Raw genomic sequence first — 19,378 nt, 5'->3', positions numbered from 1 at the left:
TTTTATAAAATTTTTCAATTTTGAAACCAGGGACCTAAAGACCTAATTGATAACTTGAGAAAAAGATGATCGTTTCCTGAAGTTTGTAATACAATAATATTTATATTTATATTACAAGTTAATTTTAGAGATATCAATATCAATTTAGTGGAAATATATTATACATATTTATAGAAATAATTGAAAAATTTACAAATGGGTTGAATTACAGACTGCTTTATGCATTGGAATAAAACTAATTTAAAATAATATGCACAATAATTTCAGTGATTAAAAGGAGAACATCTGATCTCTCTAATTTGATAAACTGCAGGGAGTCCTACAAGCAAATACTATTTCATGTCTCACATAAAACACTATTTTTCAGTAGGATTACTTTACAAAGAAGCCTGCAAATGTCTACTGCTACATAAGATTTAGGGTGCGATTAACATTTTTTATTTTTCATTTAAAGATTAATAAAATGTGGAAAATAAAATTTAACTGATAATTTATCATTCTCTAAATGAAAGAAGACAAAATTAAAATATACAGAAGCTTTATTTAACATATTTCTTTTCACACAAAATATTAAAGAATATATTTGTTTTTTATAATACTTGCTCCTAATTATTCTTCGTAAGCTTTACTTTTTTAATTTTCGATTCATAACACACACTTATTTCACAAACTTTTTCTTATAATTATGTACTCAACTTTTACATTAAAGAAATAATATATTTAATAATTTACTGTTTCATAAACTTTCATATAAAGTTATTTATACATTGATATTATTCTATTTATTATAATGAGTTTTTGTTGAACTGGTCTTAATTTATCCTGTTTTTATTATACCTATAAGTTCTTTCTTAACTCACTAAATTTATTATTTAATTTAAAAGTGATAAAATTTTTAAAACTTGAAACTCCATTCGAAGAAATAAAACTTTTGTGTTTTAAAATTTGATATTTTGTACGTTGAATAATAAATTGATTCAGTTAAGAAAAAACTTACGCGATAAAAATAGAATGAAATAAAACTTGATTTTTAGAAATATTTATTAAAAATAAAATAAATATCAATGTAAATAACTTAAAATTAATCCTTCAAAATGTTGTGTGGAAAAAATATAACAAATAAAATTTTAATACATTTCAATTTATGTCTGTGCAAATTTGATGTAGAAAATTTGTACTGCAAATTTACAAAAATAGGGACAATAATATTACAAAGTCTGTAGCAAACTTTCTGAAAAATAATGTGGTTAATAATAACCAGTTGCGGAAATTGGAAATTATGCATAAAAAATTTTTCCACTGTAAACTTGTACATATTTAAGTACACTTTTGGTGTCACTTTTTCTTCAACAAATTTTTTTTAATTTTGAGGGTTACGTAGTAGCTTTTTCATGCAGAAACTGGTAAAATTTTTTGTGCGTGATCATGTAATGTCCGCTTCTGGTCACGTGCAAGATCTTGTACATGAAAATATACATGATCTTGTACAGGGATTTTCAACTGGGAAATGTTTAGGTTTCTGTCATTAAGAAAAGTATATAATTTGTTTACTTTTTCAAAGAAAAAATTGAAAAGCACGACTTAATTTAAATCTTTTCGAACAAAAGAAATGACAGGAATGGGAAAAGTAAAAACTTAATTCTTATCCGTACAATGGATAATTGATAAGTTAAAATTTAGCACAGAAAAATTAGTCTCCTTAGTGTAGGAAAAGTGAGGAGGAAAAACTTAAACATTGAAATCCATACCTCAGTGTAAAACTGTTCTAGCTTCGTGTCGCACTTAAAACAGTGCTATCTCAACTTGCTTGATTTGTTATAAACACAATTTCTTTATTTTTTATGCAGTTCTGTCCAATTGGTGTATGTTGTTAAAAGCATGCAATCAAGAGTTAAATTTGAGATAGAGCGGTTTTAAACGTGGCGCGAAGATAGAACGGTGAGGTATCGACATAATTAGAAAAGTTTTTAAAATGCGAGAAGAATTCGTTATAATAAACGACGTATATGTTGTAATTAATTAGAATTATTAATTAATCTAGGGTGCGCCTTTAATTCTTTTGAATAAGCCTGCATAACACTATTAACAACATTAATTATTTTACTCTGTTACTATTATTATTCTCTGGCGATTACTTTTCCGTACATTAAATAATTAAAAATTAAAAATTGATAGTCATCTATGCTAAACTCAGACAGCACATTAGATTGCACCAACCGAACTTGAAGTGTTTTTTATTAGCAACACAGAATATTTATTCCATGTATATTAGTATTTGACGAAAAATGCTTATTGAATTTAATCTAGTTTTTTAGTTTTAGTTAAAAAAAAGTCGAACCCAGAGTTTTTAATTTATAGAAAAGACAGTTGTATTTTAGAAAAGAAAGAGTTTACTTTGTTGAATTTCCTTTATTTCCAAAATGGAAGATCAGTAAAACATATAAGACATGTTTATTTGTCACTATAAAGATGTCTTTGGTGGATACAAATCATTAAAATATGCTTAATTTCTAAGTAGAATGAAGATAATGAACATCCTGAAAGTAGGTTTTAGGCAATTTTAACTTTAAAGTACTTTGAAACACTGTAACTTGTCGATTTTCCTATCAACGTCTTCGTAAAACTGAAAATGTTCCAAATATAATCTATCAAAAATACGCCCCTATCAAGAAGACCAATGGTGCCAAAGTGGACCCTTTTCATGGGGACGTACACATATTGAATTGTTATTATTATTTAAAGCTTGCAATATTCATTTATTTTACTAAATTTATCTACTAAATTATCTTTTAATTGGAAAAAGTGCAAATAATTGTCGTTTTAATAAAAGTCTGCTATAGATATCAGCTCCTTGGAAATTTCTCTGTAATAATAATAATAATAATAATAATGATAATAATAATAATAATAATAATAATAATAATAATAATAATAATAATAATAATAATAATAATAATAATAATAATAATAATAAATAAATGAAAAGAGGAAGAATGTAGAATGAATGTAAAAATCAAATTGAAATCTATTTTTGATTAAGAGTTTTTACAACGATGTTAAAAAGAAGTCCATTTCTTTCGCTTTAATAGTATATATGAAACACTTTTTACAAGGTTTGCAAAGATAGCAGTTTGTATTTGTTAAATTAAGGAAGTCAGTTGCAACAAATTTTCCATCCTGAATATATAACGAATTAATTAAATACTTTTTATTTTTCCAAATGAAAGTTTCAAAAGAAAAGTATAGACAAGCAATGAAGGTAATTTTATTCAAACAATGCCCAGACTTTTTATTTATCAGGACATCGGACGTACTATTATAATTTAAATACTAATTTTTGAATTCTATAATTGTAAAACAAATGTAATTGTCAATTTCGGCGACTTGTAACAATATAACTTAACATTAAACTAAAATATGATTAACAACAGTTGTTAAGTAAAATGTAATGCGTCTGCATATCTCAAGTATTGTATGCAGAAGCACATATGTTAACGATGTAAACTTAAAAATTATATTAAATAAAATAAAACTTACATTACCAAGCAAAATTAAAATGTTTTCTTTTTGTTTTTCATTTCTATGGATTCATTTTATAGATTTTTACAATTTAACAGTGTCTTTAACCTCGGAAAATGCTTTGATTCAACATTGAAAATATTAAATGAAATAAACTTGCAAACACTGCAATAGCCAAATATTAAATTTTATAACGTTCTGCCTCTGTGAGCCCCACTGATGTTGATATTTTAATTGAATTCTATTAATTAAAAAATGAAATGAATAATAGTAACTAATAGTTGTTGAAAAGTAGAAACAGGATTGATGCTTGTTGCTAAGTACACTTGCGACGAAAAATAATATAATTATTTTTTAACAAGAGGGGAAAGAATCATGTAGATACATGTTAAACAGTAATAATTCTTAAAAATAGTTTAAAGTACAAGAATATACAATTGTTCCATATTTGACATGACGAATCTCCCCCTACTATCGTCTCGTTCCCCCAAAGTTAAAGATATCATGTAAATCTTATTAAAGACTATGCAACAAACAATCATTTTCAATAGTAGCATAATACAGTCGCAATCTTTAATATGATATGACATAAATATGAGTTGAAGAATGATCATTAATAATAATCACATTTTGCAATCGATATCAAATCCACAAGCAAACAAGCAAAGCAGGCAAACAAGCAAAATATTTCAAAGATTAACGGGATCTGAACGTGCAAGCAGATTAATGTTGTCAATTAGTCATTGGTTTTGGATAATTAAGCCAGCAATAATTATGAGAATAACACAGTTAGTTACATGATTGAGGGTTATTCAATTCAAAATGTAGATTATTCATGGTTTGATTTTCTTTTTACATCAGTTTTTATCAGTTTATCAGTTTATCAGTTAGCAATTCGTGCATTGATCAAGGGAAAATGCGTTACAGGTGATGGGCCTGTATGTGAAAGTTCAGGTTCAACAGACGAGCTATTGGCAAACCTGAATATGGTCTCGATTTTGAATGACGTGAAACTTGCTCCTGTTTACAACAAAAAATGATTCAAATACTATCATAAGATTATGATCACACATGAGTCCAGGTTAGTCTGATTTTTTTATTTTCTTGTTACAAACAAAATGATGTCGAAAGCGAAACTAATTATTCGTAAGTAAAAAAATGATAATGATGAAAGTTAAAAGCAAGAAAGTAGTACAAGAGAGAGATAGAGAGAGAGAGAGTAAGTAAGTCGACCTCAAGAGGTACGAGACGAGGGTGAGGAGCACAAAGAAACATTATGTTAATTAAGAATTTTAATATTAATCCAAGCATGAAATTTTTTGAGAAGATCATATAAAGATGAAAATAATTGGAAAACTGAGTTTCACAAAAGATTGTTCATCGCGAAATACTAGACATTTCCATTTAAATGCTTGTCTCGTGTACGAGTTTAGGCATTTCGGGAAGGATCAAATTACTGGAACTAATTCGAAATGAGTGGACCGCATTATCCTCATTAACATTCGTTTGCAGCGTGTGACTGGGGCTCAAAGGCTCACTGAAAATATTATTGAATCTATTGCTATTGGCGGTGGAATTATGATGATTATACGCTATGCCACTTCCAGGAACGTGCAGCAGCAGCGGTGAAGCTGGACTGTTGAGTGTTGGTACTCTGGATCCCCGGTTGTTGACTTCGTGCTCTTGCGATTGGTCGACAATGACATGGCTTCCTTTATGAAAGAGCTTGGAGACATTCAGCGCGGTGTTTGTCGGGTCTTCGTCAATGTAAGTGAAGTCAGATAGTGGTCGGGGTCCAGTGTGACTGCGTGAACTGCGCATACTGTGTAAGCTGTGTAAACTATGAACAGAGCGACGCTCCTCCAAATCTTCCAGAGTCGACTTGAAAGCTCTGATTACTCGAAGCTGTAAAAATAGGGAAGGGTGTTCTATCAGGAGGCAAGGAAGCAAGCTAGTAACACACAAGCACGCCGTTTCTATTACTCTTTCAAATATAATTCGTTATCAGAATTCTTCAAGAATGCAAATGTCAATTTCATATTCTGCATTTATTATTGGTCAAGAAATTATTTACAAGCAATCGTTACTGATACACACATTCCACTTACCTACAAGTACCTAAAGAAAAACTATCATGGTAAAAGTCTCTTTTGGCTTTGACTATGAGTAGCAGTAATGATTTCTTTCGGAAAAATCTACTAATTTTAGTTTACCTCAGGAGTACCTTTGTCAATTGTCAGTCTTGCCGACATGATTCTCAAGTACTCTCAAGTACTCTCAAGGTACTCTTGATGTAAAAATTATTGTCATCCACCAAAAAACGGTGAAATTTCATATTCCAGGGGTTTCTCCAATAATTATTTATATCAAACCGCAATTTTAAATTTTGATTATTTTCAGTTTGAATACACACCTGACTATGTTTAGTAAGTTTATCAGCACAATGTGCACAATTAAATTGCGCATTAAAAAGATTATTTCCATTTAGAAATGGTCCGCGGCAGTCCAAATTTATAATGTTCACCTTTCTTAAGAATTGTTATTGAAATTAAAAAAAGCACCATCAGAAATAAAATAGATGATGAAGAGAAGAGTATAAAAGACACAGAGAAAGAGACAAGATAAGAATAAGAATAGATAAAATTAACGATCAGAATGAAACCCTAGGTATAAGATTTGGGTAGCATCACTTTGTCAAGTGTGCATTCAAAAGTATTGTATATTATCTATGGAGACAGTTTTAAAACAATCAGCAAGTTTTATTTAACATACGAACACTGAACATGCTTTCATCATTAGAACGGCGTTCTTTATTTCATAAGCATTTCATAAGCGTGTATTTAGCTCCATTGAACCGAAAAAAATGAAAATATTCAAAAAATATAATTTTCGTCATACGTGCTGGAAAATTAAAAGAAATACGTACGCGAGTGCATTATTGCATCAGGGTATAAAATAAATACACAAATTAAACATAATTTATGCTCTTTTCATCATATAATTATAAATTGCGAGCGTGTGGAGAAAAATATTGCGTGCGTTAAATAACCTTTGTGATAAAAATGTCAAAAAATTCAAGTCAACATCACGTTTTAATAATTTTACTTGTCGCATCATTATAAATATTTTCCGAATGAGAAAAAAATGTCCAAATTGATAAACTCAGTTGATCTTAACAAGTTTTACTCAAAATATGTTTAATTATCACAAGTAAAAGAAAGCAATTATAATTATTAGGTAAGTAAAAATACTTAGCAGACTGTAAATATCAGGTAAATTTCAATTGATAAAATATGTCAAATAATTTGACCATCATTAGGCCCGTTGCACACTGACCGATTCGTGTCGGCCGACAGAATGTCGGTCGAGCGAGGTTTGCACACTGGACGATTTTTGTCGCCCGACCCTTCGTCTTTCGACTATATACCTGTGCAGTTTACAGGTTCATTTTCAGTACCTTGTCAACCTGCGAAAAGTTCGCTGCGTGCAACGAAAAGAGAATATTTTAAAATAATGGTGAATTCAAAAAAAGTTCTTGCAATTTGGTTGTTGCATCGGCATCGTATTAATCGTCAAAGGATTAAACGAGCTTACTGGGTTCATCCAATCAATCAGATGAGAGAACAGGAAAAACAGTTGAATAAATTTTTTACAAAAAATTTTTTTAATTAATTAAATTGTTTAAATAAAAGATATTAAAAAATAAATAATTAATTAATTTCATTATTTAAATAAATCATATTTAACAAATTAATTTATTTCGTTTTCTTTGATTGTTGTTCTAAAAAAATGGTTTAATTTTCATTATTCTAATACTTAATTCTGAAAAACTACCGACGACGGACGACAAATTGTCGTCCAGTGTGCAAGCAACCATTGATTTCAATGCGCGACTGCATCGCCGACATTCACCGACTGTCGTCCATTCCAGTCGATTTGGACGACAACCAAACGACATTTTGTCGTGTCGTTTTAAAATCGGCCAGTGTGCAAGCGCCCATGCTCTTCTTCAGTTAACTGAAAAATTTTTGTCGGCCGACACAAATCGGCCAGTGTGCAACGGGCCTTAGGGTTCACAATCTTTCATGAATTTTAAGTAGCGCACACTTATTAAATAATTATGTGATATAAAACTCTGGGAAAATTTCTTCAATAATTATTTAAGAAAAACATTTATCTTCAATATTCATTTTTAAAAGTTTCATATTTTCAACTGTCAGATTAAAATTACACTGTTCTTGTGAGTATACCTATTTAATATATTTATTATTAATAATAGTAATAATTAATAATTTATTTCCTTACTATCATTTTTAATACAGTGAATTTTGTGATATATAATATATATAATTAATTCTATTTTTAAGGGGGCTTTCTGGTCAAGGATTTTCAAACAAATCGATTTTTCTTTTTTTTTTTTGCTTTAAAATGTTCCTTAGATTTGAGGATTTTTATCAATAAAATTTTGACCTGAAAGTTGATAAATTATGCACATTAAAAACTACTATCAAATTGTAATACTTTTAAAAGTACAACACACCAGTCTGCTGTGCTTTCAAAATTTTTATATATTAAAATTAATACAATTTTAGAAAAAACTTGGAAGCAATTATATTAACGGCTCAATATTAAATGCCAAAAGTTCCGCAATTCATGTTTTTAAAGCATCCAAGTAAAAAAGCATTTAAAAAATGTCAAACGCAGAAAAGCTGTAGTTTAATAAATTGATTGATCGACTTCGAAATCTTACCATTTTATAGACCCCTGTGAGACTTAAGATCTTTTTAAAAATGCATTTTTTGTAGCCCAGAAAAGATCAGAAAGGGAAGACAGAAAATAGACTTCTATGTGCTCTATTTAATTCATTATTAAATATATCGATGGGATCTACGAATATTAAACTATCATTCCGTTACTGATGAAAACGGACTAACTTTTGATACAGTTAAACAATAGTCTAATATTTTTTAAATTCTAAGAATTAGTCTAAGAACTGTCGAATTGCAATTTTTCAGAAAAGTAAATTCAAATTTTGTAACCGACATTTAAACAAAATAATACGAACAAATGAATAATTTGCTTAAAAAAGAAACTTAATTTATTATTAAAAATAAATTTATAAAAAAAAATATTTGAAAATATTAATGAAAATGTGAAAAAGTCATGATTAAAAATACAGGGTTGACACAAAAATTGAATTTTGTTTTTCCCTGCCTTTTCCCTGATAGAGATGTGCAAAATTCGAATCGAGAGAAAATTCGATTCGAACTTGCCAATTCGAAATTCAAAGTTTCGAATTGCGAATTGCACAATTGAATATTTTTTAAAATTGAATTTTTATGAAGAATTTTATAAAAAAATTTTTAAAATAATTAAATTCTTTCGACGAATTTCATTAAAAACTTTTTTAAAGCATTGAATTCCTGTGAAGAATTTTATTTGTGAAAATAATTGAATTCTCGAGAAAAATGTTATTAACTATATGAAAATAACAGATTTCTTGTGAAGAATTTTATTCAAATCTTTTTAAATAATTGAATTTCCATAAAAAATGTATTATTTGTGAAAATAATTGAATTCTTAAGAAGAATTATTGTATTGAAAATAATTGAATGGAAATTTTATTATAATTGCAATTTTATTAACAAAATCTTGTAAAGAATATTGTCAACATTTTTTTAAATAATAGAATTTTTAAAAGAAGTTTATTTAAATTTTTCGGAATAATTGAATTTCTCAGAACTATTTTTTTTAATTTTCTGAATATATTTGAATTCCTTCGAGAAACTTAATTTCCAAATTAAAAATAATTGAATTGGTGCGAAGAAATTTATAAAAAATTGAATTTCGGAGAAGAATTTTATTATTTATAAAGATAGTTCAAATTATTTTAACAAGAATTTAAAAAAATTTTTTAACATAATTGGATTTATGCGAAGAAGTTTATCACTTTTAAAAATAATTGAATTTCTGTATTCAGTTGTTCTAAAAATTTCTATTTAAATTCATTAAAAATTGATATTGAAGGGTTTGTATTAGAATTCTTTGCAATTTCATAGTTCATGAGACAAACAAAAAATACACCAAAATTCAGAATTTTCTTATAAATTTTAAAAATTGAATTTTTTCCAGTACTTTTAATAAAAAATCCCTGACTTTTCCCTGATTTCCCTGACCTGTGGCAACTCAGAAATAATTGTTTGTTTAAGTTAAAATTAAATGTTTTTGGTTGAAACACTTCTCATGAGTAGCAAAATAATAGATCGTTATTCATTTTCATCACTTTATTGCTTCATCGGTAACGGAATGATAGTTTACTGTGAGGCTGTTTATGCAGTAGAGGGTAAAGTAGGGAAGGGTATATACAAACAGACTCCATTCGTAGAACCCATCGATAATATGTAGGTGGAAAACTATGGGTGCTCTATTTAAGTTAAACTTGAAAGATATTTTATCAGATAAGGAAATAAATATTGAATGTTAATAATACCTTACGTACTTCCTTTCTTAACAATAAAATGAAAAGTTGAAAATATGATGAATTGAAAAAGTATTAAATATACCTATATTAAATATTATCTAATTTGTCGATTTCCACAATTGAGGTCCTGAATAGTGTGTGAACACACACTGAGCTTATTATGTCGGCTCTACTTTCCAGGCCCTCATTTTCTGGAAACTGGCAGTTGTTATTAAGTTAATCAGAAATTAAATATTAACTTGACTCTATTTGAAGAAAGAAATTATAAAAAGTAAAGGAGTACAAGGTAACATAATATAAGGTATGTAGACAAAAGAGAGTTATGCTGCATTGAAATATGTAACACCAGACATTCAAATTGAGTATGAGAGGTTTCCGCGTTACTACCGACATTTGGGGTGCTAAGGGATTAATGGGGTATTGAAATTTGTCTTCAATTCCACACTTTTAATTCAGCTTACTTCAAGGTCTCTCATTAATTGTCTTTTGTCACTTCTGTTTTCAGTTTAATTCCTACTTTGTAAAGTGCCATGGTTAAGTGTCGAAAGCTAAATGCAAAAATCCCTTGGCAACCTAAATAACAGTATAAATAATTGCATATCTATATTATTGGAAAATATTTGGAAGACACATTTTATTAATGCTGCCAATAGGTACAATAGCCAATAGGTAAGCAAATAAATGAGGAAATTACCAACATTCATATTTTATTGACTGAGGGGTTGAGGTTCAACATCTTAAAATACTCCAAAAAAGGCATTTTTAAGGTTTTCTTCAAATAACGTTTTATTCTATCATTTTTTAATTATTGTTTTTAAAAAAATATTCAAATCATCTTTGACTTTTATTAATTTTTAGTCCCTAAATTTTTAAGTGCGTACAAGCTAAAATAGTAGCGTACATTTGTACTGACGTTTCCTTGATTTAAATAAAAGCAGAATGTATTAAAAATGAAAATTTTATAACATTCTTATACCATTTCTATAAAAATTATAATTGTATATTTTTAAAAAATAATTCACCTCAAAAAATGTTCATACGAATTCGTCAACAATTTTTAAACTAACTTGTATAATTTGTACCTTTCTTAATGATAGAACGTCGAAGCCTCTGTTTCATGACGTTATAAAATTAATACAGATTTAGTATGTTATGTTTATAATGTTTTGAGTACCCTAAAGTTTAAGGCCCTAGATTAAATGCCAGGGGTGGACAGAAAAATCTGCGTTTCTTCGGCCTTTCAGAAGGCAGCCAGCTTGGACGTTCTATCATTAAACCTCGGCTTACGAAAAAAGTTCTGAAAATGATCTGTGTAGAAAAATGAAAAACTAAAATTACGAAAGTAGAGAAAAAGCAAAAATCTACTATCCGCGAGAAAATGATAGGCCCCTGAAAAATGTTCGAATTTGACTTGAAATATCTCTGTTAAAAAAATTATTTGAAAAAAATGAGAAATATTTTTGGAAAGCGTGGAATCTTATATGTTTGTATACGAAAGGCCAATATTGGAAAAAAATTTTTGCACCGTACAGGTGCAGAATTACATCACAGTGTACCCCATTTTTCGACATTTTTAAAAATGGTCGACTTTGGTACAAGATTTTACACGGAAGCGATTATTCAAAAAATTCGAAAAAAGAACTATTTATTAATTGAATCTGTCCAAACGAATTTGCTTTATAATTATTAAAAAATCTTAATTATTATTGTATTTATTAACAATAATAGGAGACAATGTTATCTCTGGTTCTAATAGTCTAATTGAAATAAATCAAATTGGAAGTTGTAAATAATTAATCTTTTTATTATCTTAGCTGATTAAGAAAAACGAAATTCTTCTATTAATTACATTTTTCAACATTTATTTGGACAGTTTTTTTCTCTTGAGAACAAGTGTAAAACGGTTGCAAAAACCAAATTTTTTTCGACAAAATCTTAACCCTGTCATAAATAATACTACGAACTTCTCCAAAATGTGGACTCAGAACAAAGCTTAGAATTTTTTTTACATAGGCTATACAGTGCATGCCAGATTTTTATTTATGACAGGGTTAAGATTTTGTCGAAAAAAATTGGGTTTTCGCAACCGTTTTACACTTGTTCTCAAGAAAAAAAAACTGTCCAAATAAATGTTGAAAAATGTAATTAATAGAAGAATTTCGTTTTTCTTAATCAGCTAAGATAATAAAAAGATTAATTATTTACAACTTCCAATTTGATTTATTTCAATTAGACTATTAGAACCAGAGATAACATTGTCTCCTATTATTGTTAATAAATACAATAATAATTAAGATTTTTTAATAATTATAAAGCAAATTCGTTTGGACAGATTCAATTAATAAATAGTTCTTTTTTCGAATTTTTTGAATAATCGCTTCCGTGTAAAATCTTGTACCAAAGTCGACCATTTTTAAAAATGTCGAAAAATGGGGTACACTGTGATGTAATTCTGCACCTGTACGGTGCAACAATTTTTTTCCAATATTGGCCTTTCGTATACAAACATATAAGATTCCACGCTTTCCAAAAATATTTCTCATTTTTTTCAAATAATTTTTTTAACAGAGATATTTCAAGTCAAATTCGAACATTTTTCAGGGGCCTATCATTTTCTCGCGGATAGTAAAGTCGCTTATCGCGAATTACAATTTTGCTAGAGACAAAAGTATAATTTATATTTTTTATGTGCTGTAAGACACGTATAAAATTAAAATGAATAAATTATAGCAAAAATTTCTTTCAGCGCGACTGGAGAAATTGTTAACATATTAAAAAATTGAAGTATATTTTAATTTTAGAAACTTACAGTAACTAAACTGACGAAAAATTAGAAAAAGATAGAATAAAATATTATTTAAGAGAAATTCATGAAAATTTTATTCATTCAAGTTCTAAAGATATTTTCTTTAATGGGTCTTAAAAATATTCAGTGCACATTTGCATATATTACACCATTATTTTTTTAATATTTTGGTTTCATATTGTGTATACGTATATTTTTATGCATTGACCACAAATTTGAGGAGAAAAATAACTGTCGTCTGTGCAACTGTCAATAAAAACATTATAATTCTACATAAAAAATTTGAATGAAGGACCTATAGACACTCACCATAAAATTTTTTTCTAAAATTTGCACCAGTATTTTTTTAAATTTTATTTCTAAATTGTTTTGTGTTGATCTCAAAAATATAATTGTAGAAAATTGAAAAGTAATGCAATAAAGCATTGAATTATGTAAACTTATAAATGGATCAATAATACCTATCATATTGCTTTGTTGCATTATAATCGGTTTTGACATTTCCTTGTGTCTAGCGTACAAAGAATTGTAAGACAGATGAAAGTATATAACTTTTTTACCAATATTTTCGGATTCCTTGATGTTTAAAACGATAATTTAATACAGTTTTAAAAATTTTAAGAAATGTACACTCAAAAATCTGTTTTAATTTATAATAACTACTAACATTTTAATAAAATTTTTTGTGTAAAAAATAAAAAGAAGTTGATTGAAATTGGGACCTTTTCTACGCGGTAAAAATGTGTAATATTTTACTTGAATTTGCATGATTTCTGAATGGGACATAATTTCTTTAGGATTTCTCACACATTTCGTTAAAAAATATAGAAATTTCACAAAATAATGAAAAAAGTCCTATAAGTATTGAAGACCTATCAAGGAAGTTATGTTCTTTAAAATATAACGCGCAGTTGAAGAATAAATTGTAAAAGTAATTTATATGTTGTGAAACTTAAATCAACGTTTGTTGAAAAGTACGTGAAAAATTAATTTGAATGCTTCGAAAATTCTCTAGATAGCAGGCGCAGTGTACGTTGCACATTTCTTCTAATGAATATCTGTCTTTATTAATGCAAAATGTGTATTTGCTTTCCTTTATAACATTTAACAAATAATGTCAATAAGTTTATGTTTAAAAATTAATTGTCTATTATATTTCAGTTAGGATATGTGACTACTTTTTGTAATGATTACTAAAACTATGTAATTTATGTAAACTATGGTCGACAAATTAATGTTTTTTTCTACAAGAGTAAACGATGTTCGTTTTTCAAAATCTAATATGGTAAGGGAATTAAAGAACGGCACATTTTGTTTGAAACAAGTTATTTAATGAATAATTTAAATGGTTTGCTTCTAATTATTTATTTTATCGATAAAAAGCGGACGGTAAAGAGGAAGCTTGAAGCTGCCATGCCGTTTGTTGTAATCAGCGACCTCGAAAACCCCCGAGTAACAAATTTCGGTTGTTTATCACGTTGCCGTCTTTTGTTATAGTGCTTCAAAAAGTGACAAAAATGCGATTTTTGACACTTTGATCCCGTTTTTCTCAAAATTGATACGTGATGGGACAATTTCATTTACAGATTCGTAATCTACGGCAAAAATCCTTTAAGAATCACTATCGTTTACTCTTGTAGCGAAAATTGAAGTAAGATGACGGTCCCTTAAATAACTGTTGATAACATTACAACATGCGATAAATAAAACTTTTGGTAATTTGAATTTCTTTTACGCTCCTTTGAAGTTCAATTTATCGAGAGTCTACTGTACTTGTGGCTGGTGCCTTGCTTTCTTATTGTACTGTAGTCTTTTGTAAAGCTTTCAATAGCAAGTACGAATTCGGATAAGCAGACCCCACGAGGATTCAAAATCAGCCTACGTTTGGGGGTCATAGATACTAAGGTATTTTTGCTGAAAGTCTCCTTCTTAACTTGTGCTTTTTTGCAGCATCTTCTTTCTCTTGCAACAGACACAAATTTTAATACTAAATATAAAAAAAATATTGATATTAAATTTTTTCATTAAATATTTTCTATATAAATTATAAATGTAATATCAAAAATATTTATAAAAATATAAATAATAATAAATAAATGTTTATTTTTTACGCTTTTAGCACCGTGGCACCATATAAACATGCATTATTTTACGTTTGTCAAACCCAAGAAGACTAGAAACAGGAGGTCCAACTCCGGTAGTGGGGGTACAGGCCGAATACGTACGAATATGGTTTCCGAAAGAGGCCGCGAGCAAACTGAATAAGTTCTGAGTCGCGGTAGCCTTTTGCGCAGACCAACTTTTAATTTACCACCTGGTGGTAATTCAGCATAATATTAACATTGATTTCTATTTACGTATATGAATCGGTAAAGTGAATATTTGCTTTTTTAATTACCACCTGTAGGTAATATGCGCAGAAGGCTACTGCGACTCATGACTTATCAGCCTACTTTTGGAAACCAAACAATTACGTACCCCCACTACCGGAGTTGGACCTCCTGTTTCTAGTCTTCTTGGTCAAACCTTTAATGAACTGTGTAATGGCCTTGGCCTGTAAGCAACACGTTTTACTTTATAGCATAATTAGAGCTTTGAAATTCGCCGTACTATGGCGTGAACGTGGAGACTTTTCATTTAAAACCATTGATACCTATAACTCCCCTAAACACAGCTGCTTTTAGCTACTACCTAAGATACACAATTGACCTAGATCCAGGAAGGGTCCTGGTGGCATGCGGACTAAATAAAAAATCACGTTAGTAAGAAAAGGCTAGGCATATCTTGAACCTTTTCTAACTAAAGGGATTTTTCAATTAGTCCACATGCCATCAGGACCCTTTGGCTGATCTACACGGAGAGAAGAACCAAGCGTTTTTAGTATGGAGCCCTCTACGCTCATTTTGTATGGACGTTCCTGCTTAAGGGGCGTGGCCTTATACTACAGTTGCATGAAACTCAGGTTGGTTCCAGAATGGACTCGACGCAAACGCAGACGCAACGCGTCCCAATGCTAATCAAATGGGGACGCGTCGAGTCCATTCTGGAATCAACCTCATACCGAAAAAGCATGAATTCTTGCAATCGTAGTACGCTGATGTCCCATGCATTTAAAGGTAGAACGTTGTATGTAAATTCTGTTACGAAATAAGTATGACTGTTCATACTATAAAAGCTTGGTTTTTCTCTCCGTGTAGGTAAGTTATCTTAGCTACTACGAATTATGGGCATGAAGTATCATCTACTTGATCGATGGTTTCCCTTGTTGATGTCATCGAGGAGAACGCACTGGGACGAGCGATGCGACTCACAGCTTCGCATACATTATTATATGTAGTTCTGACAGTTTGCTACATCTCAATTTATGTAAAAAGAAGATTAATAGAAGATTTCGCCTACATGTATGAGATTATTCATGTCGGGTGGGTTATTTTCGTATACGTGTGTTACATTATACTTACACGGAGAAGAATGTAAAATAACTTTTACTGCTTTTAAAGTAAAACATTTCTGGTAACTTTTACTAGTTTCGGAGTAAATTTTACTAATTTTTAACAAATATGTTCTTTGAACGTAGCAAAATTTACTCTGAAAGTAGTAAAAGTTCCAAGAAATGCTTCATACCAGAAATGTTTTACTATACAAGTAGTAAAAGTTACTTTATATTTTTCTGCGTGTAGACTCTGCTCAGAGTTTGATTTGCATTTTTGCAATGTGAATACCTAATTTTGAATTTGAATGGTGTGTGTCCAATCAGATTAATCAAACAACTCACCATAAAAAGCTATATACTCTCAACTTTCCAACTACTTTATTTCCTTTAATTCTATTTGAAAGACAAACATAAAAGTTTTCAAATTTAAAAATTAAGCAACTTTCCATACAATGTAAGTATTTTTATTGCTTTTTCAATTCGTCTGTTAGAACAACATAAGAGATTAGTGTCTAATGATCCAAGGAATCCATTAGTCAATAGACTTGACTTTAGAGTTCAAGTCAAATTAAGTAACAACCAAATAACAAACAAAGTAAATAACGCAACAAAATAAGCATATTTTTACACGCATTTTGGCAAATACACGTACGTATACACAAACTTTAGAAAAAACCAGTAAAGAAAGCAATGTCAAGAATTTAAATTAGAACAGTTACTAGGAAGACAAGATAGAAAAGGATGTAAATGAAAGGAAAATTGAGAAAATTAAATTGAACTGAACAATTTAAAGTTACAGATGGTAAAAGTATAAAATGACGACAGTCAGTTCAATTTGAATATTAAAAGTTTTAGTGTGTGGGGTATAAGTAGATTTGATAAAATATGATATTTTACATGAGTTTTGGTAAATGTATTTTTTATATGCTGCATTAAATATGTAAAAAAATACGGGACACGCAGCACACTCAGACAGCTAAACTAACGAAAGCATGGGTGGACGGTGGCAGAAGTATCCGGCTTTAAACGGACTTTTTTCCCATTTTGAGCTCTATTTCGAGCAAGATCCACCGACCATCCTTCTCTGCTACACAGAAACACATCGGTGCAATAAACCATTACGTTTCATGTCAAATCATATCATCATTGTCACTGCCAATATATCATCATGGTTATCATTCAAAAATATCGAGTTTAATGTTGATCGAATCGTCCGACATACGTACGCCGTAAACATATTGTAAAAGTGCTCAGAACAGGTGTTGCCTTGTAAGCTTTGAGAGAAGAGAGATAAGAGAAGAGAAAGAAAACCGAAAAGAAAAAGTTGATAAAAGTGAGTACGTATGTCAGAACTCGATACAATATAACGTCGATCTACGTAGGCTACATACTTGTTTGTACTCCAACAGGAAAATAGTAGCGGCGGGCAAGACTGCCAACCTGTTATACCTCAGTCTCTCGAATGGATTCCGCTGGCTAACAAATCATAAATCAAAACATCAGTTTTGTTCTTTGCTCCTATCACATTAACATTGTTTCTGATTTCTCTTATACACGTGCAAATTTTCATTACATAACTGTTTACGCAATAAAGTATGATACACGTTGGCATTGTAACAAAACTAATCTTTGCTTTGGAAATGTAACTCCAATTCCTCTTTTGTCCCTGACTAAAATAATAAGCAGAAAATAAAGTCAAATTTTAGAAATAGACTATTTTCACAAATTGACATTTTTTACTTTTCATTTTTCAACTTTATCGAAACTAAAATTTAAAAAAAAGAACACACATTTAGAAAGAGGAAAACTTTTAAAAGGTCTCTTAAAAATACTTTTCAATTCTCTAATTAAAAAATTTCATTGACATTTTCAATTTTAAAATTAACTGAATTGTAAGTAACATAACTGTTTAAACGTTCAATGAAATTAAAATGATTTTAATAAAAGTTGACATTAAAGATTAAAGAGAAACTTTGTCAATTTTATAAAAACAGTGCTAGGTAAATAGAGTGATATGATATTAAATTGAAATAGTCTATTTGTAAAATTTAAAAGAATTATAAGATGAATGTAACTTTACATTGATAGAAACAGAATGTTTTCGCAGGTAACAGAGATTAAAAATATATAATGATTCCTTTGCTTCCTACAATAAAATATTTGCTGCATAAACATTTTCATTGATATCAATTATATCAATCTGTTTACACATGTAGACAAATTGATACTTTGTAGCATTACTAAAATTTCACAGCAACATCACACTGCGTTAAAGTGGGCAAAAACAAGTAGAAAACTAAGCAAAAATCAAAAAGAGTAAGGTTAAAAGCAAACATAGATTTGCAAGATATGGAATATGGAAGACAATTAACACACGCAGTTTTCAATACCACAATATTGAATGTACACTTAAAATGAGTGGAAGGGCGAAAAAGAGGAAATGAATCCAATAAAAACAACAGAGAACTAAAAATAGAGACAAGAAATGTAACTCACACAGTGTAAGTCAAAATGAAAATAATATCTGTTTCTGAGTCACTAAAGCGAAAAAGGAAAAGGACGGAAAAGTTACTCCTCTTGTCTCTAATTTTTTCCAACAAAAGTATAAAGCATGATGTTTAATATTATCCAGGAATAATCTTTTAACTGTAAAAAAATATGAATTTCTCTTGAGAAAAATGAATTAAAAGTTAATAATATACAAACTTGAAAAACACTGAGAAATAAAATAAATTGAATTTAATTCTCATGGTAATAATCACAGTTAACATTTGAAAGGAAAGGAAAGAACAGAAATTGATAAACATGTTATTGGCAAGAAATTTATCGAATGTGAGAATTTTTAGAAAAAGTTAAACAAAAGAGAAAAATTAAAGGGTGAAAAAATATATTACTAGAGCAAAACGATAAATCAGTATTAATAAGTAAGACGGTCAAACAATGCGGAGAGTGGATTTGCGGACTAACCATATAGTAATCCTGAGAGGGAGACCTGCCTGTCACAGATACATTCTGCACCAGAGTTCTATTGCTCGTCTGAAAGTAGGTTATATATTCAGTTTTACATAGTCAAATAAGTCCACTGTTCATTTCTTTTTTTCTTATAGTATAATTGTTAAAAAGCTTCTTAAACAGACTC

At 29.2% G+C, this 19,378-nt stretch overlaps 1 protein-coding gene across 9 annotated transcripts in view; it reads right to left on the bottom strand.

Moving 5' to 3' along the window:
- The window catches only part of LOC122512364 (plasma membrane calcium-transporting ATPase 1), a 221,545-nt gene that overhangs the window by 46,474 nt on the left and 155,693 nt on the right, over positions 1-19,378 (bottom strand). For 5 of the 9 annotated variants that reach the window (XM_043628151.1, XM_043628150.1, XM_043628154.1 and 2 more), the window contains one exon: positions 3,008-5,424. The exons of 3 other annotated variants lie outside the window; for them this stretch is intronic. In XM_043628151.1, the coding sequence (XP_043484086.1) occupies positions 4,924-5,424 (501 nt within the window). In that variant the 3' untranslated portion in view covers positions 3,008-4,923. Of the gene's footprint in view, positions 1-3,007; positions 5,425-17,630; positions 17,716-19,206; positions 19,276-19,378 lie in introns of those variants that run through there. One more of the 9 variants, XR_006302616.1, reaches the window with a different exon arrangement.

The sequence above is a fragment of the Leptopilina heterotoma genome, unplaced genomic scaffold, assembly GCF_015476425.1.
Source record: "Leptopilina heterotoma isolate Lh14 unplaced genomic scaffold, ASM1547642v1 Lhet_97, whole genome shotgun sequence".
NCBI lineage: Eukaryota > Metazoa > Arthropoda > Insecta > Hymenoptera > Figitidae > Leptopilina > Leptopilina heterotoma.
Note: the sequence above shows the minus strand (reverse complement) of the source record. Positions and strands in the feature narration are given on the sequence as shown.